The 13,264-nt window shown below is 35.0% G+C and overlaps 2 protein-coding genes and 1 non-coding gene across 5 annotated transcripts; 1 reads left to right on the top strand and 2 right to left on the bottom strand.

Annotated features, from left to right (window-relative positions):
• The first annotated feature begins 466 nt into the window (after positions 1-466).
• Positions 467-1,850, top strand: LOC149753107 (histone deacetylase 18-like). Its single transcript, XM_089924105.1, has 5 exons — positions 467-676; positions 898-1,044; positions 1,153-1,193; positions 1,252-1,463; positions 1,738-1,850. The coding sequence occupies exons 1-5, from the start codon at positions 467-469 to the stop codon at positions 1,848-1,850; spliced, it is 723 nt and encodes a 240-aa protein (XP_089780231.1).
• Positions 1,851-2,593: 743 nt separating this feature from the next.
• LOC103710303 (Mitochondrial substrate carrier family protein) lies at positions 2,594-10,608 on the bottom strand. 3 transcript variants are annotated; one of them, XM_008795972.5, is made up of 9 exons: positions 10,355-10,608; positions 9,892-10,007; positions 9,658-9,715; positions 9,263-9,412; positions 6,898-7,108; positions 4,797-4,842; positions 4,295-4,415; positions 4,107-4,179; positions 2,594-3,122 (listed from the first exon to the last, which is right to left on the bottom strand). In XM_008795972.5, the coding sequence occupies exons 1-9, from the start codon at positions 10,434-10,436 to the stop codon at positions 2,894-2,896; spliced, it is 1,086 nt and encodes a 361-aa protein (XP_008794194.4). In that variant the 5' UTR covers positions 10,437-10,608; the 3' UTR covers positions 2,594-2,893. The 3 variants fall into 3 exon arrangements, with proteins under 3 accessions (XP_008794194.4, XP_008794201.4, XP_038983469.3); XM_008795979.6 differs by having other exon boundaries at positions 10,107-10,541; XM_039127541.3 differs by having other exon boundaries at positions 10,288-10,429.
• A 2,543-nt stretch (positions 10,609-13,151) lies between these two features.
• TRNAN-GUU (transfer RNA asparagine (anticodon GUU)) lies at positions 13,152-13,225 on the bottom strand. The gene has a single exon. It is a non-coding gene; the product is annotated as a tRNA-Asn (tRNA).
• Between the last annotated feature and the right edge of the window lie 39 nt (positions 13,226-13,264).

The raw sequence follows: 13,264 nt of genomic DNA, 5'->3' as shown, positions 1-13,264 counted from the left end.
GTGATTTCATCACCCACCGTCATACGTGGCAAGGGAATCGACAATCCCACTTAGAGTAGGAAAGTGATGCAAATTTGTATTGATATCAACTACCTTCCATCGTACGTGGCGAGGGATTCCGCCATCGGTAAGAACCTAGGAAATATATTCCTTTCCTCTGTCTTGCTGGACCCTTTTATGATTTTGATTAATGACTTTTTATGGTTGATGACCGAATCTGGATATGATGCATTTAATCGTTTCTGCAATCTCAATTGTTGGTGTTTTCTGAATTGTTCAGCTTCATGCATAAACTATTATAGGCGCAATTTCTATGGCATTTTAGGAAATGATATCCATGATGCCTTCGGTAAGAACCTAGGAAATCTATTCCTTTTCCGTGTCTCGCTGGACCCTTTACTAACTCTTTTGTGTGAAGTATGCATAATTATTGAACTTCAGTTTTTTTTTTTTTTTTTCACCACCAATGTCCAGGTGCGTAGTTCTGAGTGCCAAGGAAGCTGAGGACAAGTACATAGCATCTGTTCATACCCAAAGACATGTCAAACTGATCAAGAATATCAGCTCAAAAAAATTTAATTCTCGACGTCTTAGGATTGCCTCAAATTTCAATTCTATATATTTTAACAAGGGTTCATCTGAAGCTGCTTCCCTTGCAGCAGGTTCACTTATTGAGGTAATTTCATGTTCAATATTCTTAACTGGTTGCAATTTAACTCATCTCCATCCAATTAGTTAGAAACATTCTAAAATAATTTCACACCATCTCTTAACTGGACGAGTTACTGAATTTTATAAAAATAAAGCACCTCAGTCAGCTGCATTCTACTCTTATAAAATAATAATGGTACCTTCTAGGTTAACATCAAATGCTGTTTTTGCTTATTCCTCCAGTAGGTGTCTGAAAAGGTGGCCAAAGGGGATTTGGATTCTGCTATTGCCATTGTCAGGCCTCCTGGCCATCATGCAGAACCTGATGAAGCTATGGGCTTTTGTCTCTTCAATAATGTTGCAACTGCAGCTAATTTTCTCTTGAATGAAAGGGTATGTAATAATTTTTGTTTGCAAATTCTTTACTAAAACCCAATTTGAGGGTGGCATCTCTACAAAATCAGCCAAACATGTAGCTATCTGATACTGAATAATGAACAGGTAGACTATGCTGTTTTATTTTTTGTGAATGTTAACTCGTTGTGAGGCGATCGCATTAACATGGCTGATCATAACAAGCATATATATTACATATTGTAGGTTAGATTTTGGAAGCTTCTATCCTGCTCGTGATGATGGTTCATATTGCATGATTGGTGAAGGGCCGGGTGCAGGATATAACATCAATGTTCCTTGGGAACAAGGACAATGTGGTGATGCAGACTATATAGCTGTCTGGGACCATGTATTGCTTCCTGTGGCTGAATCTTACAATCCTGACATTATAATGATTTCTGCTGGATTTGATGCAGGTTATTTTCTTTTTACTTTTGTCGAAATTAGTTTTCTTTTAGTGCATGTCTGCAAACCGTCTATTCAGTTCAGGATTTTGTACCATATCTATGACTGACGTGCAATGGAAATTGTTCATCTGGATGCCTTTTGCATGCCGGATTTTCTGAACAATATGTGCACTTGTATAGATGCACCCACATAGATCTGTTAATATTAGATTATCTAATCCACCAACAAGCTGATTGCATAGCAAAATTCAGCATTTTGGCTTTCCAGTGTTGCTTCATGCAGCTTTAGGCCTGATGGGTTGTTTCAAATGGTTTAATCTTAGATTTTTCAGCTTCTCATGTGATTTCAAACGGTTGCTATTGGAACAATCCCAAATTGGAAAATTTGTCAGTTAAATTGGATCAATTCAGATTGATACCATTAAAACATAATAATTATAATTATAAAAATCAGAAAAGAGTTCTTAGACAACTTCTGATATAAGTTTCTCTATTGTGATGGAATGAAATTTTCAACTTGTTGGATTAATGGTTCATTGGATCAACTCAGACAATCAATTTGAAAGTTATACATATTCCATCCAATTAATGCAAGACAAAGTTTCTAATGATGTAAAGATAAGCAGTCACATTTATAGATGGAAATATTTACTAAATCACTTGACAAAGCGTGTCTTGGTCTCTTGGGTCTTCATTCCTAGGACTAACAAAATTCTGGTGGTTTCACTGGTTCCAAATTATGTTTTTCACATTACTTTTTGGCGATGCTTTATCCTAAATTGGTGGAAACTAGGTTAGCATGATCACTATATTTGAAGGTAGTAGAGACAAATATCTTTCGGTGTTTGTGAATATTACTTCATCAAGCTTGTAGTACTGTTGGACTTCTGCTCTCGATGTTTTTACAATGGTTCTAAACAGTAAAAGGCCATTTTTGGTGAGAAATAGTCATGTAGCTACTGCATTATTTGGAAGGGAGGAGCACTAGTCATACATTACTCATTACCAAAATTTAGTACCACAAACAACAAGGAACAATTTCTTAGTTTCCTCGGATATTTCTACTAGGCCAAAAAAAAAAATCCATATACAAGAGCCTTGGACAAGCATACGGAGACTTGGAAGCAAAAAATTGCTCCTTTAAACTACCAAAAGAAAGTTGCTTTCTTAAACCATGTTGAGAACATCATATCGTAGTACATCTGGACACCATCGGATAATCTGTAGGTTTACGTAACACTGCAGTTTGTGTCCTTTCTATCAGATGAAAAAAAGAAGAATCTGATGGAAATATAAGAATGTTGTAGTTCAATCATTGAATACGAGTATTTCTATTTCAATTGCCAGATTCCTCTGGGAAGCCTTGGCTTCCATTCTAAAAGACTCAATAATGCATCAAAATACAATCCCTTAATGGCTTCACGAGAAAGCGCAGAAACTCAAGCTGCTTTTCGAATTTTAGAGCTTGTGTCGATTGATAAGCTACTGACTTCATGGACATTGGCATCCAATTTCTCATTGAAATGACTTCTCAGGAACTCCACAGCCATAAAGGTGAGGGCAGAGGCTGGGACGTACCACATTATTCTAGGGACACTGCCTTTGAACATACCGTTCAAGCCCTCGTCCGCCCATATCCTTCTAAAAGCATCCAGCCATCCATTGTACCTGGCAAAGCAAAACCAAATCAAATGATGCAACCTTCTGTTCAAGCGGTAGACACTGAAATAGCCTACTGACAGATTCTTCTGGATTTAGCTTAAGAGACCTCAAACCAAACTAACCACACATTAATTTTTTTTTAAAAAAAACAAAGGATAATAGCTCGAAAATGACATCAGAAACCAATGACAGTAGCTCTTTAAGAAAATATGAATCACTAGAGTACTTTAGACAGTAAATAAAAGTGATAAAAAGCAAAAAAATTCTTTAGTTTGACAGCAGAATCAACTAGAGCACATTATTGCAGAAAACAAGGGTGTGTTTTCAGGTGATCTTAAGAATTGTCTTACACTATCATCATAAATACAGAACAGAATAAACTTTTGAGGCAACTAAATAAGACTGGCAAGACAAAGCAATGATTGCTGTGACTTTTAGAAAGGATAAGAAGGGTCAGTGTATAATTCAGAATGCCAGCAAATAGAAAGAGTGCATGAGCATGTTGAGGTGGACATATCGTAAAATCAGGTAGATATAGCCAGAAATTAGTGCAAAAAGGTAAGCTTAGGAACCAGAACTGCAAAGAATAAGATGTCCAGAACCGATATGAGGTGGTTAGATCACATTTCACAAAGGGACTAAAGAGCTTAGCTGTTTGTAGAAGGGTTCTTAAGCTTGCCTATAGGGGTATATAGAAACTAATTCATGCGGGAATAGAAATCATATATCAAGCCAAATAAGATTATAAGAAGGACAGGGCTTGCTCTTTATGGTTGTCTAATTAGGAAGAGGAGAAGGAGAAAAGTTAAAAAGAGAGTAGAGACAGAATTATAGCATCACTATGGGAAATTGGTAAACATGCGGTGAAACTTACAACAATAAAATTATATGTGAGATAAACTACCTCTCTGTAAGAGAGAGAGAGAGAGAGAGAGAGAGAGAGGGTTAAACTTAAGACATGGATCCTTAATTTAGAAATAACTACTGCACCTCATAGTGGACCCTTGTACTTGCATTCTTGTTTTTATCACATCCAAAGGAGTGGTGAGATATGCGCTAAATCCTGCAGAACCATTAACGACAATAAAAAACTTTACCCATTTGCATGTCAAGACAAGAAGCTTATTGTTTCTAAGAGAGAAAAGAGAAACTGATACATACGCAAGAGCAAAACTTACCGCCAGCTAATCCTCCCAATAGCAGTCCCTCAAAAGAACTACTGATATGCAAGTCAGCATCAGGTATAAATTTTTGCCTCCCATGCTCTGTCAAATCTTTCAGCGCTTCATAAAAAGTAACCTGCAAATTGTAAAGATAATATTTGATCAAAAACCAGAACTCAAGGAAGAATAAAATTTACATATTACAACAAAAAGCTTACAATAGTTCTGATTACATAAAAATATCAAAAATTGAGGTGAATAACTAAAGACAAGCAAAAGAGAAGAGAGAGGCAAGGCAAGACAAAAAAGAAAATGAGAGGCACTCACAATTATTGAGGATAAACTCTCATAACAGTGGTTTAGGAATTTGAACTAGTTAATGTGGTGGAGCAGCTACTTGAGATAGACTGGCAATCAGACCTAATGCTCTATGACTCAATGCACCAACAAGCATTCAATTAAAATAACAATATCAAAACACCATCAAGTAATGTAAGTGATTTTGACCAGGACATACCATCAGTCCAGCAAAAGGCACATCCCTTGCAAGTGTAGACCAATATCTGAAAAAAATGACCCAATATACATCACCATGAAAAAGAGAATTGCATATATACATAACTTCTCTCTGCATTAAAATAGTACTGATTAAAAGGGAACTCCATTAATGTTCACGGGCCCCAAGCAACTTAGTTACGCCCTAAACTCTAAATGCATGATTTGGACATTCAAATCAATGATCAAAATCACGCATTATGATCTGTAATGTCCTAAATTGCCCCCCCCCCCCAAAACAAAAAAAAAGAAAAGAAAATCCAAATGCAGTAGGGACTTATAAATCAATGGTTTGAAATTTCGGCCAAAATTGATCAGCCTGGGCGGGACCGAACCAAACTGACCCTTGATTTCGGGTTTTGATCAATGCTGACAATTCTGATTGGTTTTGGTCCAGTTTCAGTTGTTTCAGCCACTACTAGCTGAAACTGACCAAAACTAGCTACAAATGCTTCTTTTAAGCATTATTTTTGTGTATACAATTATATCAACATGATTTTTTCCATCTAAGTACATAGTCTACATAACTTGAGTTAAAAATGGGATCAAGAGTGAATATAACCTTGATGGGCCAAGGCGTCCAAAAAACCATATTTATGACAACATATTGCAAAGACTAATTTAAACAACTAAATACGAGAGATTTCAAAGATATAGCATCTTTCTTTTAATAAAATAAATATCATTTTTTAACTAAATGCAAATGATTAAATAGAAACTTAACTTCAAAAACATAAGATTCCAATGTATTCGTGACTACTATTAGAAAATAAGAACATATTTGAATGCATTTGGTACTAAAAGGCTTTAAAATTGGTAAATATAATGAATCTTTTAACATCTGAAGTTCAAGAAGGGAATATTATATATTTTATACATAATATGTTGTTCAGCCAAATATAGCAATATATTGTTGGCCTAGTACTCTCAAAAACTACAAATAAAGATTATATAGAACACAAAATACCCAAAATTTCACCAAATAAAATTTTCTGGTTTCTTTTATTTTTCTTCTATTTTTAAATTTTTAAAAATATTTCTTGATTTTCTTGACCAAAAATTTGAAACTTGGAGCGAAACTTCCAGAACCACTGCAATGCCGAAATCTAAACTTCACAGATCCAACCAAAACAGAAACCCAAACCGAGTTTTTAAACCATGGTTTTAAGAAGATAATGAGCAGTCTAGATCATCAACTTGGATGACCCCCAAGCATTTGGCACGGTTTTACATTTTTTTTCAAGAATTGATGGGAAACCCGTCATCTTCATTCAAAGAGATATTGAAGGGAGCCATAGTATAATTATGTCAGCAATGTTCTAGGAAAGCTTACTTCCCTTATATAGTTATCAGTAGGGTAAATGTAAGCATCAATGATGTGGAAAAGAACTAATGAACTATGCCACATCCTTCTTTTAATGGTTATACAAAGAAAGAATAGAGGGAAAACATAAGAACAGCAGACAGAGCAAATGAGGCCCATTCTAGCGACATGCTTCTATTCTACTTTAATCTTCCAGTGTTCAGACCCACCTCATAATATGCATGGGAGATATTGGCACAAGTGGCTCCTATATACTTCCCAGAGATAGCCATTTACCATGTCCCAAAGTTTTCTCAAATACCAGTTGTTTCCTCTAGTGCTTTTCGAACATTGGAACAGAGGATCAACCATTCTGTTACTAAACCTTACCATGCAATAATATTAATATTGTATGTATGAAAAATTATGCATGGAATTGGATGACAGGCTACTGGCTTTTGATACTTGGTAATAGTCATATCAAAATTCCCAATCTAAATAATATTTTTAATAGAGAGAAAGCAGTCTTCCAACCTGACTCTTTCTAAATGGCAACAGAATCGGTCTGAGCCAGAACAAGGCATATACACTCAATTAAAAATATCTGACCTCTTCATCTTAGACTTGAAAAGTAAAAAAGTCGAATCTGTGTTTACTAGGAATTGAATCAACCCAAAGAAAAATAAAATTGTGAAAATGCTATACTGATGTTCTTGCATTTGTAACTTTGACTTAATAAATATTAAGAAGATTATGATACCCAGCATATAATCCCTTCAGACCTTGCTCCTTCCAAATTGAGTGACCTGCTTGAAACATTCCTGTATAATAACCATACATCTGTATACCAGATTTTTGAGAGACATTTCCTTTCATCACAGTTGAATTCCAGGATTTTCTGATGCCTTGCACTTGCATGCGTTGTTTTATGACTTCACATGGCACATAAACAAAAGAGCCAAGTGTATCCCCTGAATAGAATAGGAAAAAAAACAACAGTACCAATCTATTATTCAAAATATCAACTTTCTGCAGTTTTTTGACAATAAAAATTAACAGTTGAGTTTATAGCCGATGACCACAGACTGGGCAAAATGGAAGTTAGAAAAATATATGAATCCATAAAATACTTCAGTGATCCTAGAAGTTACACAAGGACGATTGTTTATTTACTATGATTCTATCAATAAATAAATGAAGCAAATATTTCTTTTTAAGTAGGATATATATAATCATGCCCTATCATATACCCTTTATCAAAAACATATAATATCTTCTGTCTCAAAATGAAGGTAGTATTTAGCAATGTATATAGGATGGTTAAGGCAGATGCCTAGGTACCTGCTTTAGTTGCCCATCGCAATGTTTTGAATCATGTTCGAATACAGAGGATTATATTGATCTATGAATGAGTGTTAAATGTTTCCAAGTTGGTACTTCCCAATGACTAACTACATCTTCATTGATATGTTCTAGGTTTCTTTTTCAGATCACTGAAAATCTTTAATATTTCTACCTTTTATTTCTTTATTTTTTTGGACTGCCTAGATCTTTGGGCACTCACCTAGCCCCTAAGCATTACATGGCCCCCTGGCCACCAGTCTACCATCAACAATCTTTTGAAAAATAAGCACTAAGCTATATGTTGATCTTACTCACTAATATGGCATAAATTCTCTACTAATTTAAGAAAAAAGAATACATTGTACATCTTTATGCATAATTTCTGACAATGATCTTGCTTGTCCCATAATTATGTTAACTAGTTAATATGTTTCATGTTTATTCAAATGTCTTGGTACTTTAGTGGACTAGAGGTGGCTAAATAGTATATGAAGGCATCAATTCTTGAAATTTACTGTGCATGATTGTTAAATTCCCCCTTGTGGAAACATGTTCCTCATGATCCTTCTATACTCACCGGTTTCTGACAGCAGTGTATAATTTCAAACCAAAAGGCAAGCTTCCAAAAGTTTAAACTTTTGCCTGCCAAAGCCTAGGAGAACACCATGGCAATCATACACATATTTTGGTCAGTTCTGGAGGAATATGTAGGATCTTCACACTGAAATGTACTTGTTTTTCCTTGGTGGCATATAAAATTTCAACACGTCTTGTTCTTGCTCCAAAATATTGATGCACAAATGACATATTCTAGGCAAGTATGGTCTATAGACATGATGTATTATTATCCTTCTCCATGGTTGATTCTTTTTCGTTTTTCGTATTTATTTTTTAAGTTCATTAATTTATGGCCTAAATTTTCCTGAAACAATATGTCAAAAGCGAAACATATCCTAAAATTGAAGCTTTTAACCTTGATTAGATATCTTGGCCAGGTGTAGGAACCATCCAAATTAAGTATTTAACTTTTCAGAAGCAATGGAATTGCAGGATTACAAGGTTCCGATTTTTGTTCACCATATAAGTAAGTCAAAGAAAGGCCTGTTATTATTCATGCACTAGTGGAACGTGTAAGATATCATATTATCACATGCCTGAAGTAAATCAATCAAATTTCTTTGAAACATTGAATCCTGCGAAACTCTAGTCTAGGCTCCAACTATTGTTGTTCTTGCCAGAAAAGTCAGTTTAGGAATGAAAACTATGGCAACCAACAATAGCAAGTAACACCCCTTAAGTCAAAATGGCAATGGCTCCCTAATAGCAAGGAACTGAGGATGTCAGTGTACTACCAACAAATTAAGGATAGATTAGATTGTGAAAGTTTTCCAAATTATGTGTAAGTTGTTAATACAATCCAAGAAAATATAGTGTTTTAGCAGTCTTCACTACTCCATTTTTTATACATATCCCGATTGAGAGTACACCCTGTTACTTATTAGAATCCATAATAAAATACGTATGATGCAGGCCCAACATAAATTCTAGTAAGCAAATTAGAGCTAATAAAAAACAAGAAGAAACATATTTCAAGATATAATCTAGCACTAAGGATGGTGATGATGATGATTATCATTATTATGAGAATTATTACTATCATTACTATTAAAAATGCATCATTTGGAGCCCATGAATGAAAGCAAAAGAAAGTGCCATTAAGAAGATACACATGCTGAAAGAAAAAGAAAAAGGCCTCGCACAGCACAGAAATCGCTTCTTACCAACTGCTCCTGCAATGAAGTGAGACCAGTGACCACCAAGGTTAGGATTTACTTCCTCCAACCATTTCTTAGTTGATTCTATTACCCCAAAGTATGTGGCCCCTGTTGCAAGTGATCCAGTTACCCCTGGAGTGATCCCTCTATAAAATCCTAGAAAAATAACACAAAGAAATTAAAAAAGTTAGATACATATTATACAGATGATTTCATAAAATGGACTTACGTGTGTTATTTAACCGCAAAAAAAGACACTGGATTCAAAAGAAACCAACTTGTGCATGTGATCAACATAACACTTGAAAAAGATTGATATGTTTCCTTACTAAGTGCAATATATCTGCTATCGCTACTGTATAAATATTTGAGAAAGGAAGCAAAAGGCAGGTTCAGGTTACCTCCCAAACCATCTGCACGCCAGACGATCTGGAGCATCTGCAGTATGTTCTTCTGGGCCTGATGACACCAGGGGAAGGAAAAATTGAAAAAGTGATATCTTTTTTAATATCTCCCGTGACATATATTACATAATGTGCAAATGAACTACACAAACAGCAACAGCATTTTCACAAACACTATCTGGCCAATCACATTTACAAAATAGTGAAATAAAATGGCTCAAAGAAAAGTACCTGAGTACCCGTAAGCACGGCCTGGCTTTGAACTCGTGTTTTCAGAGTGTCAATTGGGTGCATCATGCCTTCGCCAAATGCTCCCGCAAGTGCTCCCCAAACAAACTCTCTCCATACTGCATTGAATAGATGTAGCTCTCTAAGAATTCAACAGTAGATGATACAAAACAGTCGATACAAAAGACTCGATTCCAAGATATATTTCCAGGACGCACGCTCAAATTAAATGCAACTAACTCAGTCCTTCAACTTTGCATTTAGGAGCATATCAAAACTGCAAATCATTCTCTACTTCCTTTCAAGAATCTGTTGTTGGTTTCTCCCATTCGAAAGAAAACAATCAAACATCCAGGAAAGTAAACATTTCCTTGCAATAAAATACTCGATATACGGGACCTAAAACTTCATTCGACTCGGCTCAGGAAACTATGAAATTTTGCGGCAAAGTGCTTGGAGAACTCGCCGAAGAAGTTATTGGGCGGGCGTTTGGAGAGGGCAGTCCTCGAATCCCCGACTGCTTGCGGAGAAGAGGCCGAGGCCGCCATGGGTACCGATCCCAGTTGGAGAAATCGATCGCTTCCCTTCTCTCTCTATCCCCCTTCGTTCCTCGATTCGTAAAGGGTTTTGGTGGTCAGGGTTTTCGCAGCCTCAATTCGGGCAAGATATTTGGTCTAGTCATAAGATGAAAGCCTTGTCGCATTAAGGTCCCTCACTACTAGAAACAGAGATGTAATGTACTGCTTTTGTTTATGAATGAATGATTGAGATTAAAATAGACAGCTTATATGCAAAAACCCCCCTTTCCTTTTTCTCTTTTTTTTTCTTTTTTTTTCTTTTTTTTTAGCAGCATGTGATGAGTCCCTTCTTCGGCCAATAGGTTAGAGGTATGTTAGGTGCTAAATTGCAATCAATCTAACTCCAATTGCAACAAATTGCCCTGATTTTGAATTGCATCGAACCATATCGAATTGTATTAATGCGAGTTCGCTGAAACGAACCATAGAAATCTATTCTTTGTTGTTATATGCTTTTCTATCAAGGAGTTTATAAGCATGAGAAGAAAAGGAATACATTTCAAAGGAGCAGTTAATGGATCATTAATGTAATCAAGAGCTGCTACATGATTGTTATGTGTCAATTTTTCTCTTGACAAAACAGTGATGGAATTTTCATCTAAAATATAATTCATTGTGGCAAAGCATGATTCATAAGGCATATTGCAGTCGTAGAAACTTTGGACTCCGAGGAAGCAAGGGCTCTAATCGCTCTCACATTTTTTGGAAAGATATTTGTAATATATACTTCAGCCATTTTGGTGCAGCCTTACTTTTATCTTGGAGTAATAGAGTAGCATCAGGTTTTAGGAAGATTGTTGGAACAGCAAAGTATCACTCTATTGTCTCTTTCCATCTTCATATCAGGCCTCTCTTAAGCAAAGTCTGGCCATTATGGAATTCTAGAGTAGAAGGAACTTTAATTATCAAATCCCTGTCCAAAGTTCTTTAAGCATGGATGAACAAAAGGAATGGGGTGGTCCCTTTCAACCACTGAATCTAATTAAACCTGGATCAAGTCTAGACAATGTGATTCTTTTTTTAATTCCGGAAGTCTTAAATCCCCTGTTTGTTCATCTCTGTGGTGTACTGCAGACCCAAAAAATTTATAGTTTTTAGGCAGAGTATTAGCTAAGAAAAGATGGCATATCATCTCCAAATGTTGCTTCTATGGAAAATAAGTGGAGACAATCAATCATATAATATTGCACCATCCCTTTATTAAGTAGATGTGGAGAAGAACTAAACAAGTAATTAGGTTCAAAGGTCATCCTCCAACTCTTCTGTCATTATGGATCATAAAAAGAACGAGAGGAATTTCTAAGAGCATTAGAGCTACTTCGATAAGTAGTGCTTGCAAATCACATCGACAGTATGGAAAGAAAGAAATAATAGGATATTTTTTTCGATAGAGATAAATATGTAGAGTTCATAACTAGTCATGCTATGTGTTTGTTCAAGGGCTTGGTTTGTCTTCAAAACTCAAAGATCCAAAAAGCTTATTCTAGGTTGTAGAATTTTATCTCAGTGATTGTACTATGGTATTATGCACATTCTTCTTCCTTTTTACTTTCTTTCTTCCTTCTGTCTCTCTTGTAAATATTTTCTTCCTACTGTGTGTTAATGTTGCTATCTACATGTATTGATTTATGCCTCCTATAGCCTGATCTAGTTAGAGAGGTAATGAGAGCTTAATCATAGGAACAAATGATAAGTTCTCATCATTATCTAATCTATATCTCATTAATTATGGAATAGTTTTGGAGCAAAATCTAAACTTGTTAAGATACACATCAACATTGTCCAAGATATTTCTCATTAAATATGGAGTCATTATAGAGCAAAACCATGGAGATGGTTTCAAAAGAATAAGAAAAGAGATTGTGAGAAGCCATACAAGAAATTAAAAAAAAAATATAAGATTAAGACACTTCGCTTTGCTAGAAACAATATGTAAGTCAACAAGGCATTGTTGTTGGGATAAAAATCGTTGAAGGATGAAACAAAAGAAATCTTCAATACCTGAAAGATGTGCATTTCTAACCAATCTATGTTTGCTTCCACAATTTCTTCGCGAAGATTTAGTGATTCTACGAAGTTAGTACATATAGTTGGTGCAACAAAAAAAAATAAATAGAATATCTACAATTTTTGGAGTAGTAAGATAGAATATCTATTATTTATCTTCGAAACAAATTATTTTTGTTGTTGGATTAATTGGTAATATGCCGTTATAGGTGAATTTACCTTGCATAAAGGACCCTCATAAAATATGAAAGGTTAGTCCATTTAGTTGGTGCAACAAAAAAAATATAAAACCTACTCTCTTAGCAACAAATCTTTTTTTTTATTTTTTTGCTTATACTACAAAATAAGATTTTTGCATTTATAAAAAAATAAATTAAAAACATCGCTGGAAGGAGGGATCAAACCTCAACTCCTTCTAGCAATTAAAGAAAAATATAAAATCTACTCTTTTTTTAAAGCATCCAGATAAAATATCAATCATTTATCTTAGCTACATATTTTTTTTCTGCTCTTGGGTTTATATTACAAAATAAGGTTTTTGCTTTTCTAGGAAAATATTTCAAAATTTTAAATCTACTCGTTTTTCGGGAACGCCAGATCGTAAATCCATTTTAACAAAATAGATTTTTTTTTCCTATTTTCAGGGAAAAAAATTCAAGGCTGATATTTTTAAAAAGTCGCTAGAAGGAGGGCTCGAACCTCCGACCTTATGGTTAACAGCCATACGCTCTAACCAACTGAGCTATTCCAGCTTTAGAGAATACCTCTTCAAATATATATATGGTAACAAT

The sequence above is a fragment of the Phoenix dactylifera genome, chromosome 7 (assembly GCF_051530095.1).
Source record: "Phoenix dactylifera cultivar Ajwa chromosome 7, Ajwa_hap1_PhDact_Kaust_v1.1, whole genome shotgun sequence".
In the NCBI taxonomy this organism is placed as follows: domain Eukaryota; kingdom Viridiplantae; phylum Streptophyta; class Magnoliopsida; order Arecales; family Arecaceae; genus Phoenix; species Phoenix dactylifera.
Note: the sequence above shows the minus strand (reverse complement) of the source record. Positions and strands in the feature narration are given on the sequence as shown.

Bases quoted from the DNA above. Each gene is read 5' to 3' on its own strand.
- LOC103710303 (XM_008795972.5), bottom strand. From the start codon at position 10,436: ATGGCGGCCTCGGCCTCTTCTCCGCAAGCAGTCGGGGATTCGAGGACT. The intron at 4,843-6,897 runs GTATCATAATCT...CATTTTTTTCAG, and splicing joins CTGAAGGGATTATATGCTGG to ATATTGGTCTACACTTGCAA. The intron at 4,416-4,796 runs GTATGTCCTGGT...TACAATTTGCAG, and splicing joins TGCCTTTTGCTGGACTGATG to GTTACTTTTTATGAAGCGCT.
- LOC149753107 (XM_089924105.1), top strand. From the start codon at position 467: ATGTCCAGGTGCGTAGTTCTGAGTGCCAAGGAAGCTGAGGACAAGTAC. The intron at 1,045-1,152 runs GTATGTAATAAT...AATAATGAACAG, and splicing joins ATTTTCTCTTGAATGAAAGG to GTAGACTATGCTGTTTTATT. The intron at 1,464-1,737 runs GTTATTTTCTTT...TGCTTCATGCAG, and splicing joins TTCTGCTGGATTTGATGCAG to CTTTAGGCCTGATGGGTTGT.